This window comes from Mixophyes fleayi, chromosome 9 (genome assembly GCF_038048845.1).
Source record: "Mixophyes fleayi isolate aMixFle1 chromosome 9, aMixFle1.hap1, whole genome shotgun sequence".
NCBI lineage: Eukaryota > Metazoa > Chordata > Amphibia > Anura > Limnodynastidae > Mixophyes > Mixophyes fleayi.
Window position 1 is genome coordinate 38415730 of NC_134410.1, and position 23584 is coordinate 38439313.

General features: G+C 41.2%; 1 protein-coding gene across 5 annotated transcripts in view; it reads right to left on the reverse strand.

Annotated features, from left to right (window-relative positions):
- ATP11C (ATPase phospholipid transporting 11C (ATP11C blood group)) overlaps positions 1-23584 on the reverse strand; it is a 123778-nt gene that overhangs the window by 25569 nt on the left and 74625 nt on the right. For all 5 annotated transcript variants that reach the window (XM_075187316.1, XM_075187315.1, XM_075187319.1 and 2 more), the window contains exons 12-21: positions 21642-21839; positions 20915-21064; positions 19879-20036; positions 15170-15241; positions 12256-12329; positions 10205-10308; positions 8463-8644; positions 5292-5555; positions 4190-4358; positions 3804-3906 (exon numbers count right to left, since the gene is read on the reverse strand). In XM_075187316.1, coding sequence (XP_075043417.1) covers positions 3804-3906; positions 4190-4358; positions 5292-5555; positions 8463-8644; positions 10205-10308; positions 12256-12329; positions 15170-15241; positions 19879-20036; positions 20915-21064; positions 21642-21839 — 1474 coding nt within the window. The remainder of the gene's footprint in view (positions 1-3803; positions 3907-4189; positions 4359-5291; positions 5556-8462; positions 8645-10204; positions 10309-12255; positions 12330-15169; positions 15242-19878; positions 20037-20914; positions 21065-21641; positions 21840-23584) is intronic.

A 23584-nucleotide genomic window follows, 5' to 3' on the forward strand; every position in this document is an offset into this window, starting at 1 on the left:
TCCTGATTTTATCACCAATACTGACCTCTATTGACTGGACAAAATAACTGTCCAAATGAATGATTAAGACCATGAAAGCTCCTGCTTCTTTCTGGGAAATTTATATTCCTATGAAGCACTCCTAGAACATGGCTCACGCAATTAGACACTGCCTAACCTTCAGCCCTTTCACATGGTAGTCTCCATTTCACCCACACCCCCAGACCAGGAGGCAGACAAGGAGGGGGGGTTGGACTACTTCTCTCCCCACAGTGCACATTCACAGTTCTACCAAGTGTCCCATCAGTCACGTTCACATCTTTTGAAGTACATGCTGTTAGGATTTTTAACCCATTCTCTATGCGTGTTGCTGTGATCTATCGCCTCCCTGGACCCCACCAACAATTTCTTGAACATTTCTCTGCATGGCTCCCTCACTTCTTATCCTTTGACATCCCCACCATCATCATGGGTGATTTCAACATCCCTATTGCTAATCCATGTTCCAATGCTGCTTCCAAACTACTCTCTCTAACATCCTCACTTGACCTCTCCCAGTGGATTGAATCCGCTACTCATCAAGATGGTCACTGTCTAGATCTTGTTTTCTCTAGACTATGCTCAGTTTCCGATTTCCTTAACACTCCTTTTCTCCTCTCGGATCATCACCTTATTAAATACTCGTACACCCCAGTTCTTTACATTCCCCAGTAACAAACTCTTCCAAGCCTCCTCACAACCGCAGGAATATCAACTCTATTGATCTTCAACAGATTTCCACCTCTCTCCAATACCTTCTCTCCCCAATTCTACATTCTCCTCCCCTGATCGGACAGTACCCCATTTTCATCAAACCCTAGCAACTGCCCTTGATCAAGTGGCTCCAGCGATACTGCATACTCCGTGTAGACTTTGTTGCCAACCGTGACACACTAAAGTAACACGAACTCTACAAGAACTCTCTCGCAAAGCAGAACGTCACTGGCATAAATCTTGTACCTCTAATGATTTCATCACATATACTGGTATCTACCACTCCTATAGAAATTCTCTGGACACTGCAAAACAACATACTTCCAATCTCTCATCTATGCTCAGGTTTCTACCCCCAAACGCCTTTTTAAACACATTTAAATCTCCTCTCAATCCTCCCACCCCAAACCATCAGTGCCCAGGATCTTGCTTCCTATTTCAAGGACAAAATAGATAAGATCAGACTTGAAATGGTATCATCTCTCTCGACAACAATCGGCTCAATTCCTTTGTGGCACCGTCTGACACGCTTTCTACATTTGATTCCACAAATGAAGAGGACATTTCTACTTTCTTCTCATCTTCCTACTCTACCTCCTGTCCTCTTGATCCCATTCCCTCAAAAATTGGTAGGTCCCTGTCTCCTGTGCTCATTCCCCCTCTAACTAAAATCTGTAATCTATCTCTTTCTACTGGTATTTTTCCATCACTATTCAAGCATGCAGTGATTACTCCTATTCTAAAAAAACAAAATTCTCACCCAAACGCTCTTGCAAATTACCGGCCCATCTCCCAGCTCCCGTGCCCCTCCAAGCTTCTCAATAGAATAGCCTACACTCGCCTCACACACTGTCTTACAGCAAACAACCTACTGGATCTTCTTCAGTCAGTCTTTCGCTCTCAACACTCCAGTGAGACTGCGCTGACCAAGGTTGTCAAGGATTTGATCACAGCAAAAAGTAAAAGCCATTACTCTCTTCTAATTCTCCTGGATCTCTCTGCTGCATTTGACACTGTCGACCACTCTCTCCTCATACAAACGCTACAATCCCTAGGTCTTCAAGGCACTGTCCTAGCCTAGTTCTCATCCTATCTAATTGCTCTTTCAGTGTTAATTTCTCTGGATCCACCTCTGCTCCGCTTCATCAGTTGGAGTACCACAAGACTCAGTCCTAGGTCCTCTGCTATTCTCTATCTACACCACTTCTCTTTGAAAACTAATAAGCTCCTTTGGATTTCAGTATCATCTCTATGCATATCTATCCTCTCCTGATCTTTCACCATCTGTGTTGTCTCGCGTTACTGACTGTCTTTCTGCCATTTCATCTTGGATGTCTTCTCGCCAACTCAAACTTAATCTTTCAAAAACTGAATTAATAATATTCCCACCCAAAAACAGAAGCTTCCTGCCTGACATTTCTATTTCTGTTGATAACATGACCATAAATCCCACCCCGCAAGCTCACTGCCTAGGTGTAATCTTTGACTCACAACTATCATTTATTCCCCACATCGACACTATATCTAAATCATGTTACATGCATCTAAATAACATTTCCAGAATACGCACATATCTCACACAAGACACTGCAAAAATCCTTAATTCATGCACTCATCATCTCCCGCATCGACTATTATAATCCCCTCCTTACTGGTCTTCCAAAAATCAGACTTCAATCCTTACAATCTATTTTGCATGCAGCGGCTAGATTGATTTTCCTTGCAAACCGTTCTTCCTCTGCTGAGCCACTCTGTCAGTCTCTACATTGGTTGCCTGTATTTCAACGAATCTAATAATAAAATTCTTCTACTAACATACAAGGCCGTCAACAAAATTGCACCGACATACATCTCCTCACTTGTCTCAAAATATCTCCCAACTCGACACCTCCGTTCTTCACAAGATCTGCGTCTCTCTTCCACTCTCATCACATCCTCCCATTCCCGGTTACAGGACTTTTTTCGGGCTGCACCCACTTTGTGGAATTCCCTCTCTCGCATAGCAAGACTTTCCTCTAGTCTTCAAACCTTCAAGCGTTCACTGAAAACCCACCTCTTTAGACAAGCTTATAATATTCCTCAACCAGCATCTTAATCTCCCCAGGTTACCCTATTACCACCCTATACACAGCTAACACAAGACAACAACCCTCTGACCAACATTGCTGTGTGACTGATCACACAGCCCATTGAATACTTTTTACCTTTGCATTCTAGCTGGTCCAATGTGCAATATAATGTAGCACATGCCGCTGTGTTTCAAACTCCCATTGTCCCATAGATTGTAAGCTTGCGAGTAGGGCCCTCATACCTCTCTGTATGTAGTACCCAGTATTGTTTTATTAATGTTTGTTCCCAATTGTAAATCGCCACGAAATTTGCTGGCGCTTTATAAATAAATGGTGATGAAATATATATATATATATATATATATCCTACATATTAAACTGGACTTTACAGAAAATATTTAGTCACTCACCTCAGTCCCTGTGTCAGTGTCGCTTACAGACTATATTAGTCCTATACTAAGTTTAGTTGCAGGAAATAATAAAAAATGCTAAATGCTAATGTTAAGTATAACCTCACTGAAAAATTATATAAAAAAATTGCTAGCTTAACTCATACAAATTACTAAAATAACTCCTGATACTTGAAATAGGACTTCTACATTGGCTCTCAAAGACAAGACTTTTGCTGCTATCTGACACTTCTTACGAACACCTGTAACCATATAAACACTGTGGAATAGAGTGACTGTTTCCATGGTTATAGATGATGCATATCTGACAGATGGAAGCGACAGTCATGTGTGAGTCTTTAACTGCTTATTTTTGGTAGAAGTCCTTTTTTCAAGTATCAGGATAATGCTTCAGACACTTTTTTAAATTAATTTTTTTGAGTGGAGTTACCCTTAAAATGTTCAGCCATGCGAGATATTTTATGTTCTCCAATGCACAGAAGGTGGAATCATTTTTTGCCATTTCAATCACTCGTTTTCTTGGGCTTACATGAATAATGTTCGCAAAAACAAAACAAAACTAAAAAAATACAAAATCTGCTAGATTCCTTACCTATCCCAACATGTGCTTCCAAAATCATACTAACATCATTTGCTCCATCTCCCACAGATAACGTAATTGGGTTCCCTCTAGTATTCTTTACCATTTTAACAATCTGTTAAAAAAAAAAAAAAGTACTGATTTTGGTGATGGCACAGAGGTAATGGATTAACTATACACAATGTTTCGTGCGCTCTTTTAGTGTTCTTGTGGATATCAAATTTTGCCAATCTGTTAACGTAAAGCAATGTATTTACCATACACTAAATTATGGCATTACGCCACCCACATACAGTTTTTAAGCTACATAACAACAAAGAGCTATTTTAGAGCAACATATGTTATTATTATATATACACAGCATAGTTACATTTCCCGATTTGTGACATAAAACGCACCTGCGCTTTCTGCAACGGAGCCATACGGCAACACAAGACCGCCGTACATTTCTGACAAATCTCCAGAAAGATTTTTTTATAATGACTGGAACTGCAGTTGGAATTTAATATCAGAGATAGTGTAAAACCATCAATTATCAACCCGCAATCTTGGTTTTCTGTCCAGGTCCTGAAATGCAGTGATTAATAGGTTTACTCATATAATGCAGGCAGACATTGTAAATATTTACACAGAATAGTAAATATACGAAGATAATTGACAACAAATCGAATTCACCAACCAAAGTCATGTACAGTACACAAACTCAGTCACTGAAAAATAGCCCCCCCCCCCCCCCCCCCGCTGGAGGCGATATACAATGTGGAACATGGCCAAGGCAAAAATCCACTTCGGATATGTCAAGTGCCATGATTTGCCTTAGTGTACCTAGATTTATGCTTAATGCTTATTAAGTGCATGAGATTGTGGAGCAAACGTTTTCATTGACCATTGGGAGGAGGTGGGGTGGAGGATGCAGAGTACTCCTAGGTTTGCGGAGGAGTGCAAAAATGAGATTTGATATTTCAGAGTGTGATTTTTAAAATAAAGGTGCAGAAAGGGTGAACTTCTAGGGGGGCTCCTTTCTGCAAAATAAAGCATTTTGCACCAGCTCAGAGCTGCATGAACTTTAGTCTCTTCCTAAACTTTTAATAAGATTGCATTTTGCACTTCGAACATGCATAAATGATCTATGTAAAAAGACGGCCTTGATGGCCCCTCACTTTCATGATTAATTTAAACCACATACAGACTAAACGAAGCACAACTGTCGGAGAAAAACTGGTGGTAATAAAGTGGTAGGTGGTTGGACATTGATGTGATGTTTATACTTTGAACTGCGCTTCTTTTTTTCATTTTTCCATCTATCTGAAAGCAGAGGCATTGTCAAAGAGCGGAAAGTATTCACCTTGACCTGCTCTGTGCTCAACATAGAGACTCATCCGTGTACAGCAATTTACAGTGCACATCGTAAATGAAGTTCACAGCGTATAGGTGATGGGTGCACTTTAACAGAATTCTCTATACTTCTAAAACAAGTTTTCTGGTACATTAAGGGCTTACCCTTTGTCACTTCCTTTTATTTTAGGGGCCTCCTGCACCAATTTTCTGTGATACTCTAAGAGCAGCTCTTGCAAGCGATCCTCTTTTCTTTCACACTCTTCCAAATTTTTAGTGGTCAGTTCCAGCAGCTCCGTGTTATTCTGAAACAGTCTACAGGCATAACATGTAGACTTTGCCGTTTCCATTTTGTCTCCTGTTAGCACCCAAACCTTCATCCCGGCTGCATGCAGAGCTTCGATAGTTTCTGCTACTTGCTCCTGAAGCCTGTCGATAATGACACAAACACTTTTAAGCAGCATCACCAGAGAGTATTTTCTAGCTAATTACATACATGCATTTGATGTGCAAATCTGTGAAAAAAAGGAAGCATACATTCACATTATGTAGACTATATCCTAGTCACAAATCAGTGGCTCTACTCCTATCAAGTGCCCTATTACATGGCATAAATTACTTCTGATTAAGGCAGTTTAGGGTGGTTTGAAGGATGGTGTTGTGAAGGAAATAGCCATGGGGGTAAAAATATCAAGCTGAGAGTTTTCCAGTGGGTTTGAAAAAACAATCAGATTATAGCTGTCATTTATTTAGCACATTCTATAAAATGACAGCTAGAATCTGATTGGTTGCTATAGGCAACATCACCACTTTTCAAACCCATTGGAAAACTCTCAGCTTGATACATTTACCCCATGGTGTTAACATATAACATTATATAATCTTCTCTCCTACACACTTCGTTGTGTCATTATGTCCAGTTTCTATATCACCACCAGCCTTTCTATATATGCTGTATTTCTGTCCGAGTAAGAATATTGAAACCCACAGGCCAATATTATGAAGCATCTCATCTGTGACACATCTCCTGCCAAAAAGAAGGGGAACTCTTTCCCAATTTTTTTGAGGATAAAAATTTTTTATGACACCAAAAATATAGCAACTCATTAACATTTTAAATACTATATCATAAAACGTCTACATATGATCACTGCTGCATGTATTAGCCAGAAGGTGGGTTAAAAAATGAGATCAGCACTGAAGTAATCAGTTGGGTGTAACTAATGAGCTGGTCCAGATGCCATTAGTTTCATTAGATCACTGCCTGTGCAGCTGATGTCTACAAATTATACACAAAAATTACATATAATCACTTTATGTATACTTCCTTTTGTAGTTAAAAATGTAAAAGAATTAAAAATGCAGTATGTAATGTAAAAATGTAAGGCGAAGTCTACCTAGCATTAATTCCCCCCACACTCAGTCCTCCGTTTCTCCAGGTCCTAATATACATGTCCAAATAAACTTTCCCTACCTCAGCCTGGCTGCTCCACCTGAAGTGCATCTCTACGCACAGTAAGAGTGGTCTGCCCCTGTCTTGCTGAAAATGGCGGACCTTTTGTTTATGTAAATGCACATCAATTAAATCCGTCAGGCTGGGGTGGGGATGGGTAAATATTTATATATTACAAACTAGACAAAATGCCGAACCGTTTAGGGGGAAATTAAGTTAAGTATGATATCTCCGATTCAAGGAAAATTATAACAAAATCTGATTTTGTGCTCTTATGTGCACAGTAGTAACACAATGTCAATATTACACAGATTTGCCAAAATTTGATGAAAACAGGATACAAGCTGAGACACGTAGGGTTAAATAACAAAAAAGAACAAAAATAAGGGACTGAAATACATATAAATACACATATATTAATAAAATCCTAATATGATGAAAAGAGCCATGTTTATTTTTCCAGTTAAAAAAACAAAACAAAAAAAAAAAACTATTCAAATTCATCAGACGTAACTGTCCAAAACTTGGATGAAATTCTGTGAAATAATAAATATTTTTAGTTTTGGGTGGAGTTCTCTCATTCTTGCCAACTTTCTTTAGTTGGCCTCCGCGAGGTTTTGGAGAGGGGGTGTGGTGGGACGCAGTGAATCAAGTCATTTTGGCCCCGCCCACACAACGTAATCATGATTTACCACGAAACGCGTCATTTTCACTACCAATTGATGCGGGAGACTTGCCGACTCTCCTGGGAGTCCTACTCAGAATTCAGGAGTCTCCCAGACACTCTGGGAGTGTGGGTAAGTATGAGTTGTCTTATTAAAAACAAACAAACCCCAACAACTATTGAATTTTATTTTATATGCATCAGTTTATTAGATACATCACTACATCATCTATCAGCACAATGAAAACTGAGAGGTCACTGAAACGGATCTAAAACTGAACAGAGATAATAACTATATTATATACATAAATCTCAATTTTCTGTGTATAATATATGTATAAACAGCGTATTGCCTTCTTGCTGTAGGATGTATTCTTGGACTCCATCATTGCTGTGGCCCTAACAGGAGTACAACAAACTTGCTTTGGTCCCGTACAGAGCATTAAGAAAAGAAACAGGAACTTTTGGAGGAGGACTATTATCTGTGCCGGTCTGTCTGCCATCATCACATCACCAGCTATTTTCATGGGGAGTCTAGGACCTTGTGCTTTTTGTATGGTCTTGAACTTCTATATATCTTCTAATATCCTTAGAATTTACAGTAAGGGTTATATTATTCCATATAGCTTTACTATGTAGAGATATAATCACCAAGATCAAATGCAGGAATTCACATATTAGATTATAGAAACAAAAAAAACATCTTATGACTCTACCCAGAGGAAAGGGAACATCTGCCCCCCCTGGGCCAGTCCCATAGTTGGCTACATTGGGCTTGGCCACTGGACCACTTTTCCTGTATAGGCTGCCGAGTCATATTTATTGCACACAAATCTAGGATACAATACATGTGCTTATTCATATGCTTTATGCACGCAGTGACAGAGAACTATGAACTTGTGCAATATATGACTTACATATTTACTTAATTCAAAGCTACACCATCAATCATAATGTATTTATTGGCTGCCTACTTTGGAATGTTTGGAACTGTTGCTAGGAGCAACCATTTCCAATGCTGGAGGAGGATGCAACCTTTGTAAAGGTCCTCAGACTGATTCATGTACCCGTTTGTCTGTTCGTTTTAAATTCACGTGCACCCAGTGCATGGTGTCTGTGGACTGCATTCTTCAGCAATGCCCTTGTATTCAAGCTACATAGCTAATATTTAGGGTTTCTCTTTAATGGACCTGTCTTTTTATAATAACAAAAATCTGACCTGTCTTCCACAGCAGTAGCTCCAAGTAAGTGCATGTCATCTTCTATGTCATCGAATACTCTGGCCAACTTCTCTTCTCGGTCATGTAAAGCCATTTTTGCCTCAACCAGATGTTTGTTAATTTTGTCATACTCCTCTTGACTCAATTCTTTACATGCCACACAGAGAGTCCGATACCCATCCTAAAAGGGAATTAAAAATCGGTTGTACTGAGGAAGGTTACAGTCTTATAAGCTACGATGTCTGAGGTCAACAGTAAATGGCCTCTGCAGTTACTGTGGTAGCAGAAGTGGTCAATGCAAGCTGCATAAATGAGTAAAAAAAACAAACAAAAAACATTTGCAGGAAGAGTTTATAGTTGTTTTAGAGACACTGGGCCTGTTTTATTAAGGATCTTAACGTGAGAAACTTCTTATTTCAGTCTCCTGGACAAAACCATGTTACAGTGCAAGGGGTGCAAATTAGTATTCTGTTTTGCACATAAGTTAAATACTGACTGTTTTTTCATGTAGCACACAAATACCAACTTTAAATTTCAGTGTACAAATAAGCTATCAAGTATTTGTGTGCTACATGAAAAAACAGTCAGTATTTAACTTATGTGCAAAACAGAATACTAATTTGCACCCCTTGCATTGTAACATGGTTTTGTCCAGGAGACTGAAATAAGAAGTTTCTCAAGTTAAGATCCTTAATGAATCAGGCCCACTATTTGATATGGAACCCGTTTATGTGCTGATCAGCCACCTATAACTCTAATTATCTTCCTTTTTATTCTCATTTCCAGGGGTGGCTGGCTCCCATGTATAATGTATTATTTATGGTGTGATTTTTTTTGTGTGTCAGAATCTTATTCTTGGCAACGTTCTGTGAGCTGTGATTAGCGTCTTTCCAAAGGGTATATTTACTAAACTACAGGTTTGAAAAAGTGGAGATGTTGCCATGTTGCCTATAGCAACCAATCAGATTATAGCTGTCATTTTGTAGAATGTACTAAATAAATAATAGCTAGAATCTGATTGGTTGCTATAGGAAACATCTTCACTTTTTCAAACCCGCAGTTTAGTAAATATACCCCCCAGGACTCTGTCCTTGTAGCCATAAGTAACCACTGTTGAATTGTCATTTTGGTTTATTTTTATATATATATATATATATATATATATATATATATATATATATATATATATATATATATATATATATATATATATATATATTGCATTTTGAATCGCAATCTTGTATGTTACTTTTGAAATACTTTAATAAAAATAACTGTGAAAAAAAAAAGTCCTATTTTTCATTGATGGATTCCTTAATCCCAGTCAGACACTATTATACTATTAGCTACTTTTCTGGACCATCCTAACTGGTTTATAGTGTCATCAACATCCTCAGTATTTAGGTCTTTCAATATAATTGTGCATCTCGCCTCTCTGATGTCACTATTCCCTAGTCAATTAATCTGCTGAATACTGGTTCAGCCCATATCCGGCGTCTTCACTCTGTGTAGAACATATGTACATTTCACATTCTAACACACTACATTCTCATTATGTAACAGTAAGGATGTCATTATCACATATTTTCAAGCTGAAAGTCACGGATTTGTTGTCTATGATACTCATGAAGTTGTTTACTGGTTGCCATGCAGTGGTACAGGACAGATGTGCGATCTCTTACTCCTATAATAATCGTACACACGTCCGTCTGGGCATGCCCAGAACAGGTGTTAGACCTACCAGAGCGTTCTGCTCAACGTGCACCTTAATCCGGTCGACCTCATCGCGTGCCACCCTATGAAACACAGAAGAATCCGCTCCTTTGCAGAAAAGGAAAATCTTTCCTGAAACAGAAAGTATGTGGAGAGGAGAGAAGTTACGGCAGCCAGGAATGTAACCTCCAGCTCTCACGTAAACATAGCAATTACCGAGAACTGTAAACAGCACTAGATAAGGAGAGAAGCTAAAGGTTTCTATGATAGTATTTGTTTAATAAACACTGTACATGGCCCAGGCAGTACGTGGATTTAAAGACTTATTTTAATGGGAAATCAATTTAAAAAAACAACAATATAATACATAAAACAAATACGCAATACACAACCTAAAAGCAAATAAAATACATTCTCAATAAACACCTGTTAGTCATACAAGTCAGTATCTGTGTACCATGTCTAAATAACACTTTCTGGGTAATGAAGACTTGGGGAGGGGAACACAAGTAAGGAACAGGACAGAAAATTGGGAAGTAATGTCATCTATCAGAAGCCTATACTTCTGTCATTAATGCGGAACTAGAAACACTTCAGACACTGACCGCTAAACACAACATCCACAATTCACAAGGAAACATAGCAGACCTGCAACTGCCTTCAATGTTCAGGAACAATCATCTACAACTTTCCACCTAGTGGACTGAAACGTTGTTGTACATATTCAAATCTAACCACTGGGTCCGTAATTAATAATAGCTGATATTAGTGAGGAATTTTAGCATTGATAAAATCACACTAACATGTTTGTTTTCCCTTTGAATTTGTGTAATGTAAATAATAAATGATTTCTCCTTAAGCAATTTAAAAAGCCTTCCGTCATGTTGTCCAACCACTGCCCCCTTCAAACTCCATTTCTGTAACAGTGGGGGTGTTGGAGTGCCACTAAAGAGTTACAACAGGGATTATACATAAGTAGTAAAGGTTGACATAGGAGAACCCTTTAGGACAGGCCTGTTCAACCTGTGGCCCTCCAGATGTTGTGAAACTACAAGTCCCAGCATGCCCTTCCAGCTATCAACTGGTTGTCTACTGGCAAAGCATGCTGGGGCTTGTAGTTTCACAACACCTGGAGGGCCGCAGGTTGGACAGGCCTGCTTTAGGAGATGAATGATCAATTTCCTGACCCATGACATTTCCTATCCCCTATAAGAGGGAGATTCAAATCTGGCGATGTGGTGCGCGGACATCATTTTTAAATGAGTGGATATTTCTATCAAACCTCCACCGTGAAGCGTCTTGCAGACATTCCGGAGACACTTCATAGCCAGTTGAATCTCTCCCTCAATGTGTTAATAAATCTGCCTTCAAAGATTAGTTTGTCTACTGAACAATTGCTTCTTGTGTCCCATACTTCCCTTGTCAATTCCAAAAACTTTCCAAGTCACTTGTATGTCTGATAATCCTCTCACATAGGGGCCAATTCAATTTGACCACGTTATTTTAGGAATAACGCGGCGCTAATAGTATTACCGTTAATACAGTCATTTTGACCCCGGAAAAAATCCCAGTTAAAATTACTGTACTAACGGTAATACTGTGCACTATTACCGTAGTAATGGTAATAGTGCACAGGCCGCGTTATTCCTAGAATAGTGCGGCAGAATTGAATTGCCCCATAGAACAGTTTAGGCGGGTGGCTTAAGTGTAAAAAATTGGAAAAGGAAAGACAAACATATCCCCCTAGGTTTACCTATGGCCAACTCTGAGGAATGGTAAATAACAAATTCCCCAGTACAAGGCACAGTTAAGGAAATACATTTTGAGGTATGAAAATTTCTTTATAGAAGAACTGCTCCTTAAATGTAAAATAAAATATTGGGTGAAAATCTGTTTTCTACTCTCTCACTTATCCTACTACCTTCAACAAATCCTCAATTATATGTTAGATGTGTTCTTCTTGCCACCTGATTAGTGCCATTCAGGATAGTGCTTCATCAGTCTTACAACACATAGCTACAAAGAATGATTAACAAGCGTACAAGTGTGTTTTGATTAAGCACAATTGCTAGATACTACCTGCGCTTGTTTTCACAAGTACACTCATACGTCGTCTCTCTGGATCAAAGTTCAACACATGGAGAAGCTGGTAGCTGGAAAAAAAAGATGGTGAAGGTGGCTCAGTGGTTATTATCAAGAAGACTTAATCTAAGTATCATGACAATGTATTCTGAGCTATTGATTACTTGTGAAGACAAATAAAAGCAACAGATACTGGAAGAACATTGGCCAGACACGATAGAGCTCTTGCTGCTTTCAGTAAGAGCAGATCCACAAGATTTTATGAAATGCTTCATAACTTTCCCTTTAAAACAAGGAAATGGATTTGGAAAGCAAAAAAAGTCAAGGTAAAAAGTCAATGAAGACATCTCCACCAAAATGTTGTTACAATAAACGGTAACATATGTTATGTCTTTGATAGCCTCAATGGCTATCAAACTCAATGTAAGCTGAAATTAAATTAGAAAAAAAGCCAATAATATACATTTCATACAAAGCTAATTGTCTACAAATGTACTTCTATAAGGAAAACCTGCTTGGTTAGTTAATCTATACAACAAACATTTACAAGAATTTTAATTCATTTCTTTTATTTCCAGGCTTTTATACCACGGCAAAATAATATTACATTTTCTGTATACAAAATTACAGCTAATCAGATTGGTTGCTATAGGCAACGTCTCCACTTTTTCAAACCCGCAGCAAAAATGTGTGTTGTGGATAGAAACTGGCCGTGGACATCAACCTCTTCATCCTAATGATAATGCACTCTATCTATCCATGTCCCCTCCTCTCATTAGTAATTGCTATACTAGTACTCCTTATAAAAGGGGTGCATTCTACACCTTCCAAGGATTCCAGTGTATTTATAAAAGCACTTTGCCCTATGTAAAAGAAAGCTTCAAAGCACAGAACAGTGCCACATCTGGTAATGATAGTCCTGTTGTCCCCTCACTCTCATTATAAATTTAAGTCATGAATGAGGCTAAACCAAACAATATTTTAGGAGGCAAGTTTAATTAATGAAAGGGTTGTTCTAGTATTGAGAGGTTGGATTTTTATGCAACGTGTATACTTTTGAACAGTATGAATCTTCAGATTTTTCCATCACTCTGCACACCCAGGCACAATTTTATTTTCCCATGTGTCTCCCAAGATCGGAGAGCAGGCATGCATCTTGTTATTTGCTGGGTGGATCATATAAAGTTCACTGCATCCAATCAAAGTTCTTAAGGAGTCCCTCTCTGTCTGTTTATCTTGCTCTCTCCACTCCACCCCTTCCGTCCCCTCCCACTCCACTCCATCCCATCCGTCCCCTCCCTCCCTCTCCAGCCCATCCATCCCCTCCCTCCCGCTCAACCTTGTCTGTCCCCTCCCTCCCGCTCCACCCCGTCCGTCCCTCCCTCTCCCGCTCCACCCCGTCCATCCCTCCCTCTCCCACCCCACCGTCCGTCCCTCCCTCTCCCACCCCACCGTCCGTCCCTCCCTCTCACACCACACCCCACCCCGTCCGTCCCTCGCTCTCCCACCACACCCCGTCCGTCCCTCGCTCTCCCACCACACCCCGTCCCTCGCTCTCCCACCACACCCCGTCCCTCGCTCTCCCACCACACCCCACCCCGTCCGTCCCTCGCTCTCCCACCACACCCCGTCCGTCCCTCGCTCTCCCACCACACCCCGTCCCTCGCTCTCCCACCCCACCCCGTCCGTCCCTCGCTCTCCCACCCCACCCCGTCCGTCCCTCGCTCTCCCACTCCAACCCGTCCGTCCCTCGCTCTCCCACTCCACCCGTCCGTCCCTCGCTCTCCCACTCCACCCGTCCGTCCCTCGCTCTCCCACTCCACCCGTCCGTCCCTCGCTCTCCCACTCCAACCCGTCCGTCCCTCGCTCTCCCACTCCAACCCGTCCGTCCCTCGCTCTCCCACTCCAACCCGTCCGTCCCTCGCTCTCCCACTCCAACCCGTCCGTCCCTCGCTCTCCCACTCCAACCCGTCCGTCCCTCCCTCGCTCTCCCACTCCAACCCGTCCGTCCCTCGCTCTCCCACTCCAACCCGTCCGTCCCTCGCTCTCCCACTCCAACCCGTCCGTCCCTCCCTCCCTCGCTCTCCCACTCCAACCCGTCCGTCCCTCGCTCTCCCACTCCAACCCGTCCGTCCCTCGCTCTCCCACTCCAACCCATCCGTCCCTCGCTCTCCCACTCCAACCCGTCCGTCCCTCGCTCTCCCACTCCAACCCGTCCGTCCCTCGCTCTTCATCTGTATCTGTTTATTCATCTCTACATGTCATTATCTGATATGCTCTAGTAAAATGAGCAACCTTTTCTCAGAGTATTGTTGCATTAACATAGTTTGTTAAAATCACTGGATTGGTAATGGCAGGTATATTTCACCAAGGTTCTTAATGTACTTGTTTTTAAACCCCGGGAAATGTTATTGTGTGTAAGCTGAAGAGCTATAGGCCTGTTGAAAAGCCAGAAAAGGGTCCTGGGATTATGGATGGAGAGTCAGGGCAGGCTCCAGCCATTAGGCTCATGAACTGGGTCTGTCAAGTTACCAGTGACTCTGCTGGTAACCAGGAGTTGCACGTAAGTGGTGCTGATATAAGGCTGCAAGGCAGGTCAGACAGACTCTCACTACCTTGGGACAGGGGCTTCAGAGTCTCTGTGAGAGAAAGCCTGATATCTGCCTGTAAGTTACTGTGCTGATAGTTATTTTTGTTTTGTCTTCGTGTGTTAGTCAGGAGTGACCAATGTTTAGTTACAGCCGGACGGCAAGGTGTTTATTTGGAGGTTTCTTTTGTTTTTCTTACTGAATAAAACTGGCTAAGGACAGTTGCACAAAACCTTTTGCCTTGTGTGAAATCTCTCGGCTGCTATAAACACAATCTACCCCAGGAGATGGTACCGGCCCCTCTATCCAGTCACAATACTTACACTTCCATTTCATCATTTTGGTTTTTCACCTTCATGAAATCATTTTCAATTCCCATGTATGTAAATCCATACCTATTAAACAGAAACAAAAAGTAATCAATTTAACATCTTAAACAAAACTTAAAGAACAATGAAGTGAAAAGTATCCTACAACAGTGTAAAATACTTAATTAATCCTACTTTTAAAACGTATAATTTGTTTAGTAAAAGGTCAGTAAAATTATTGGTATATTATACTACAAGGAGTGTGCTTTAAAGTTCTAAAAGACCAAATATAAAACCATAATCACGTTAAGGAAAGGAAGGATCACTAGTACAGAAATGTCAGGATATGTTTTGGGCAATGTTATAAACGCTTACAAATAAGATTATCTTTCTTTAGTGAAAGCACTGCTTAAATAAATGAAAGCAATTTTAAATGGCTGATACAGCAACATGGTGGTGCAGTGGTTAGCATTGTCGCCTCACAGAACTGGGGTCATGGTTTCAATTATAACCAGGACCCCATCTGTGTGTGGGGGTTGTATGTTTTTCACGTGTATTCCCATGGGTGCTCCAGTTTCCTCCCACAGTCCAAAACATACTGGTAGAATAAATGGCTTCTGACCAAAATAGACCATAGTCTGTGTTTGTGTATGGTAGGGGAATTAGACTGTAAACTCCAATGGGGCAGGGACTTATGAGAATAATTCAATACATAACATGTGGCCACTATACAAATGGACAGTAATAATAATCTCATACTTCTTTGTAAACAGAATTTCAAAAACATGAGGTGGCCATTGCAAGAAGCAACAGTTTCAAAATGAGTCTAAGGGGTAAATTTATCAAGCTGCGGGTTTGAAAAAGTGGAGATGTTGCCTATAGCACCCAATCAGATTCTAGTTATCATTTATTTAGTACATTCTACAAAATGACAGCTAGAATCTGATTGGTTGCTATAGGCAACATCTCCACATTTTCAAACCCACAGCTTGATAAATTTAGCCCTAAGACTCAATGGGATTTATTAATACAAATTACATATTAAAATAATCACAAATATGCCTCTGTCTTTTGCAAAACACACATATAAAAGACTGATCAACAATTTAATTATAATTATTTTGATATAAAATTATATTGAGAAGAGCCCCTAACTGGAGTTTAATGCTGATCATCTATGGATGGTAACTCTCGAGTGGCTACTAATAATACTACTACGGAATAAATGCCGGTCTAAATACACATTCCTGGGGGCAGTAAACATTGTTGTTATCGATGAATAAAGTTATATGTACCTTTTTTTTCCAATAAAAAAATTAAAGAAAACGTGGATATCTATGCTGAAAAAAAAGTTTTGTTTTTTTTTAACTCTTTGATACCCACAAAACATAAAAACAGTGACAACGTACATGAAATGTATGGGTAAGTGAGTGAATTACGGCATTCTAGCAGTGTCAGCTCAGATGTAATACAATTCAAATCATCAAAGAATATCATGGACAGTGAATCTAATATGTACAAAAGATACAAAGCACCTGTAAGCACCTGTAAGAAGAATCAAGTTGCTGCTATGATACCACAGTATATACACTGAAAATATATGAAATATAATATGGATGAATAATGAGCACCTGTGTAGTAACCTGTACCTCTGAAGCAGCTGATATTTGGACCATTTAGTCTCAAAGTGGAACTAATCAAAAATAAAAGGAAATGTTGTAGAGGAGGAGAAACTACTGTCAGAACAGCTCAGATTAATTACAAAAAGTTGTTCACTGCATGCTACTGAGTGCTAACATTATATATATATATATATATATATATATATATATATATATATATATATATATATATATATATATATATATATATATATATATATATATGTGTGTGAAAGTCTGTCCCCCGTTCTTATGCTGGAAACAAATGATGCAAAATTGCAGCCTATAACAGTGGTTCCCAAACAGTGCGCCTAGGCTTCCTGGGGTGCCTTGGAGATCTCACAGTGGTGCCTCGGCCAGGGCCAGTGGTAAGCAAGGCGGGGGACTACTTGGTAATTATTTTGGCTTAGGGGTGCCTTGAAAAAATTTTGGAGACCCTAAGGGTGCCTTGAACTGAAAAAGTTTGGAATCCACTGACCTATAACAAGGCAATTGCTTAATATGGCAACATAAGGATACAGACTGGATTGATGTCAATTATGTTGGTAAATGCTCGGTCCAACAAGCTGAAACACGTCTAATTTGACCACATTGGTCAAATTAGATGTGTTTCAAACAGGACATCCATCCTGTAGCTGGTGTTCACACCACGTACCAGGATCGGCTCATGTGCTCAGCATTAGCCTCTGACCTTGCATAAGGAATACATAAGGAATACACGGCTCTGTAAGCAACAATGTATACAGCAAGCATCTGTTTTTTTAATTATATTTTTATTTAACTTCCTTTGCCTGTTTCATATTTAAGTTTGTCTAAAACACTTCTTCATTACTTCGACATATATGAATAGATACCTCACACATGGATTTTTGTGCTATAATTTTTTAAGTTTATTTCCACTTAAAGTATTACTGTATTTGCCCATGTATAAGACGCACCTTTTTCCCAAAAATGTTGGGTCTAAAACCTGGGTGCATCTTATACAGGGGTAGCGGGGATGCACAGGGGGGAGCAGCGTTACAGTGGCAGCGGGGGGAGGGGGGGAGGGAGGGTATCGAGGGGGAGTGGGGCAGCGTTACAGTGGCAGCGGGGGGGATCGAGGGGGAGCGGGGCAGCGTTACAATAGAAGCGGGGGGATCCAGGAGGAGGGGGGACAGAGGCACAGTGGCAGTGGGGATCCAGGAGGAGGGGGACAGGCACAGTGGCAGTGGGGATCCAGGAGGAGGGGGATAGGCACAGTGGCAGCGGGGATCCAGAAGGAGGTGGACAGAGGTACATGGGGGGGGCAATTGCAGGGAGAGTGTGCTGCCCGGCTGCTCTGATCACAATCAGAGCAGCCGGCCATTACGCTCCCCCTGCTTTCTTGACAGCTACCATAATTTTTTTTTCTTCAGATTTCGGGGCCAAAATTAAGGTGCGTCTTATACATGGGAGTGTCTTATACATGGGGAAATACGGTAGTTACTTTCTAGCTAAAAGTTATTATTGACATTCCCAAACATTTATGTATTAAAGATTCCAGATAAAAGTTTGAACATGTGGGGGCAGTTACTACTGAAAGACACTGCAGGAAACCGTAATTAGCTGATAATAGTTTACAGAGGATTATTCCAAGAATGCATACAGTAACAAACATTGTGATCCCTGCTAGATTATTGAAACTTTAACAAATAAACATGTGTTAATGTAAAAGAGCTCTTATCATACTGTATCCACTTCTAGTTCTATTTAGTGGCCCTATAGCAAGGACTGGAGATTCACAGGCTGTCACCTCCTGTTATAGATGCACAATATGTTTATAACCAGCAGGGGAAACCAACACTAACATGTGCTCAGCGAGCGCAGCAGCAGCAGCACACACAAGTCATGATGTGTCTCCTCATGTGAACCTCAGCAACTAGAGGTGGGGGGAGAGGTGAGGAGGGGGGATTTATGGGAAAGGACGACTGAAGCAACTGGAACTGCTGCTGACAGAGATAATGAAGTCACTGACTGGAAGAATGTAATTCTAACACCTTATTGAGGCAGCGACATGTGTTGCAACTGCATTTGAGGTAAATTTTGCTTCACACACAACAAAATGATGAAATATGAAATAAAATAGCAACCAGGGACCCCAAAGAGACACAAAGGGGGGATTCAATTGGCTGCGAGAATTTTTACCGTTAATATGTTCAAATATAAAACACTCAGTTCTCCTCACATCTCTAAACGAGCGTTATTTCTGTCTCGTGGGCGTTCCGGGGGCACCCTGCGCAAGTTTTTTTAGAATTGGATTCCCCCACAAAGAATCTAATGGGCAGCACGGTGGCAAAGTGGTTAGCACTTCTGCCTTACAGCACTGGGGTCATGAGTTCAATTCCCGACCATGGCCTTATCTGTGTGGAGTTTGTATGTTCTCCCTGTGTTTGCATGGGTTTCCTCCCACACTCCAAAAACATACGAGTAAGTTAATTGGCTGCTATCAAAATTGACCCTAGTCTCTCTGTCTGTGTTAGGGAATGTAGACTGTAAGCCCCAATGAGGCAGGGACTGATGTGGGTGAATTCTCTGTACAGCGCTGCGGAATCAGTGGCGCTATATAAATAAATGATGATGATGAAAATGACAGAGGCCCAATGACCTATACTCCGTGACGGCAGCCATTTTCTGGCCCGAACCCAAACAATATTCATTATAACGCAGCCTATCAGCTCATTAGAAACAACTTTGTGTCGTTGTTACAAGCTCCTAGCAAGCGGATAGGCTGAATATTGGTCCAGCCCACCAAATGTCTGCATCCATTGTGTGTAAGTCCCAACAGAATACGGAACACGCTGGTGCTATGTAAATAAATGATGACGATGGTTTCTCTTTAATATAGTGTGCAGCGTCTGCGCTATTGTGGTTACAAACACTTGCAATGCCTGTAATACAACAGATTCCTACACATTCCGAAGTACTATTCTGTTTTACATCTGACTGTGACCTGACATCCCCAAAATGTTTTACTGGTTGCCAGGAAGCGGTTTTAATGAGGAAACTATTTAACACACATGTATTTATATAATGTATCACACTCACTTTTTGGCTCCATTCACTAAAGCAATTTCGTCAGGAGAAGAAGAAATGTAAGAGCAATTATTGTCTGACAACGCAATAGGCCCATCGCACTGAGACTCTTCTTTCAGCTGCACAGTGTGACACAGGCACAGCGCACGTAAGAACAGCTCCTCTCTGTCCTGGAGGAGAACACACAACACACACAGTTTGCATATTATGACAGCAGTTACCATCCTAATGCAAAGAGCATGCAGGGGAGAGAAAAGAGATGAATAGCGGAGAGCTGCATAATCAATACAATGGTGGGTGTATCCTGGACACTAGGGAGCTATATATTAGATATAGAGTTGTATACAGGAACTGGTGTTGTATAATGGATACTGTAGAGCTAGATATAGGACTCTGGCGGTTGTATAATAAATAAGGTCTATACAATATGCTGTAATGTGGCACAGTGCAGTGTGGCCTCTTTTCTCCCTTCAAGAACAGGGGCAAACGCAGAATTTGTAGAGAGCGGTTTCCACACCACGCCACCAGTGGGCGTGCCCAGCATGCATGGGGGCGTGGCTATAATTTCAGACAGTGCTTGGCTGTTCTCCAACTCTTCCTATCCCCATAATATACACGGACAATGCTGCGTGCACTACTGTTAGGTGCACACATTACTCCCTTTTCAAGCAGAGCTGTGTGAAGCGGGAGTAGGGTCCAGCCACCTCAATTATACAGTGGCCCGGGCTTGGAGGGGGGTTTCCAGGCACTAGGAAACCCCCCTCCTCGATTTGCCTATGAAGAAGATAGTAATTCTAAGGGGTACATTCAACTGACCGCGTTCTTGACAAAAGTAACGCAGCCGTATTAATGGTGACAGTGCGCAGACCACGTTACTCTTGAGAGTAACGTGGTCAATTGAATCTGCCCCTAAACATGGCTCTTCCCTGTCTTTCTAATTTGAGATATTATTAAAATAGCAGGCAATTGCAACAATGTAATCACCTATTACAGTTCAGAAACAGGTAATTAAACAAAATGCAGCTTATAATCTATAGGAGAACATTACCTTAGAAGCTTTTCCAAAGACTGCAGCTCCATCAGTTACAGATAGTTCTTCTTCAGAGTCCTTGTATTTGTAGCCATCTATACAGCATTCTATAAACTCCATGGTGTTCTCTGTGAGAGTTCCAGTCTTGTCTGTAAACACATACTCCACCTATGGAAATAAATACCATTAGATTCATCAAGGTGATCATGCACCTTTCCATGGCTGAGGATGGAAAGTGCTAGATCAACATACTAAAAACAATGTGTTATTTAATGGTGCACTACCAACTGCATAAAAGATTTTAGTAAACGTGTCCCTGTGCCTAGCCGGAATACTATGCCGCCAATCTTCCTGGGACTCCTCCATTCATTTTACTCCCGGCCAAAAACCTTGGGGTACAGTGGGCTGTGTGTGTGATTGGGAAGACTAATGACAAGTCTCAATTTCTTGACTGCAACTTGTGACTGGTCCTCTTCCCCACTACTCCCCTTCCATCGCATTTAAAGTTGGTGAACTTAATCGATTTGCCAGTTCTGTAATACATACGCCTGCTAGGGGAAGGGCCACAATAGAAAAAATGCATATGTAGGTAGTAGTGAATATCAAAATTAGCTTAAAACAATTTAATAAACTCAGAGGTAAAAAAAAAATCATAACACTTTCAACTTAGTGGCCGTTTCGGTCTTTCGTGGTCAAGTTGGCATCATATTACATTATGTTCTGGCCAAATTATATCTTTGTTTACCTGCCCAAGCTCCTCGTTAAGATCGGATGTGTTCACTAAGGCTCCTTCCTTTATATCCTCGTCATACATGTCCTTATCCCATGCAATGAAGAAAGATCCCAGGAATTTCTGCATCTCCACAGTGACGTACATGGACACAGGGATGATGAAGTTGAAAAGGACCATGAAGGACAGGAAATCTGTGAAAATCTTCAATAGCTGGAACCAAAATAGAATATTCAATAAAAACCCAGAAACTAAACTAACAGGTAAATGTTTGACACATTAACCAGCACTGGAGCATGGCACAGTGCCATATGGAACAACTACATTGCTTCCATACGCAGGCTAAGGATGCCCTTATTCTAAAAAACCCTAACTGTCTGTTAATTCATAAAGACAGAACCTGCTCCACAGTTACAGGTCAGATAGATTATCTTCCCTGGGAGTTTTCAGGACGGTAAGATCTGCACAAGGTCACAGGGAGCACATTGTACATAGAACAAGCTACCATTGCAGCTGCAGTGTGTTATACACAACACTCTACCATCACATTTACAGTATGTCACACAACACTCTACCATCACATTTATAGTATGTTACACAACACTCTACCCTCGCATCTGCAGTGTGTCACACAACACTCTACCCTCGCATCTGCAGTGTGTCACACAACACTCTACCCTCGCATCTGCAGTGTGTCACACAACACACTACCATCGCATTTATAGTATGTTACACAACACTCTACCATCACATTTACAGTATGTCACACAACACTCTACCCTCGCATCTGCAGTGTGTCACACAACACTCTACCATCACATTTACAGTATGTTACACAACACTCTACCCTCACATTTACAGTGTGTCACACAACACTCTACCCTCACATTTACAGTGTGTCACACAACACTCTACCATCACATTTACAGTATGTTACACAACACTCTACCCTCGCATCTGCAGTGTGTCACACAACACACTACCCTCGCATCTGCAGTGTGTCACACAACACACTACCCTCGCATCTGCAGTGTGTCACACAACACACTACCCTCGCATCTGCAGTGTGTCACACAACACACTATCATCGCATCTGTAGTGTGTCACACAACACACTACCATCACATTTACAGTATGTCACACAACACTCTACCCTCGCATCTGCAGTGTGTCACACAACACTCTACCATCACATTTATAGTATGTCACACAACACTCTACCCTCGCATCTGCAGTGTGTCACACAACACACTACCCTCGCATCTGCAGTGTGTCACACAACACTCTACCATCGCATTTACAGTATGTCACACAACACTCTACCATCAAATTTACAGTATGTCACACAACACTCTACCCTCGCATCTGCAGTGTGTCACACAACACACTACCCTCGCATTTACAGTATGTCACACAACACACTACCATCGCATTTACAGTATGTCACACAACACTCTACCATCACATTTACAGTATGTTACACAACACTCTACCCTCGCATCTGCAGTGTGTCACACAACACTCTACCCTCGCATCTGCAGTGTGTCACACAACACTCTACCCTCGCATCTGCAGTGTGTCACACAACACTCTACCCTCGCATCTGCAGTGTGTCACACAACACTCTACCCTCGCATCTGCAGTGTGTCACACAACACTCTACCCTCGCATCTGCAGTGTCACACAACACACTACCATCACATCTGCAGTGTGTCACACAACACACTACCCTCGCATCTGCAGTGTCACACAACACACTACCATTGCATCTGCAGTGTGTCACACAACACACTACCGTCGCATCTGCAGTGTCACACAACACACTACCATTGCATCTGCAGTGTGTCACACAACACACTACCCTCACATCTGCAGTGTCACACAACACACTACCCTCGCATCTGCAGTGTCACACAACACACTACCCTCGCATCTGCAGTGTCACACAACACACTACC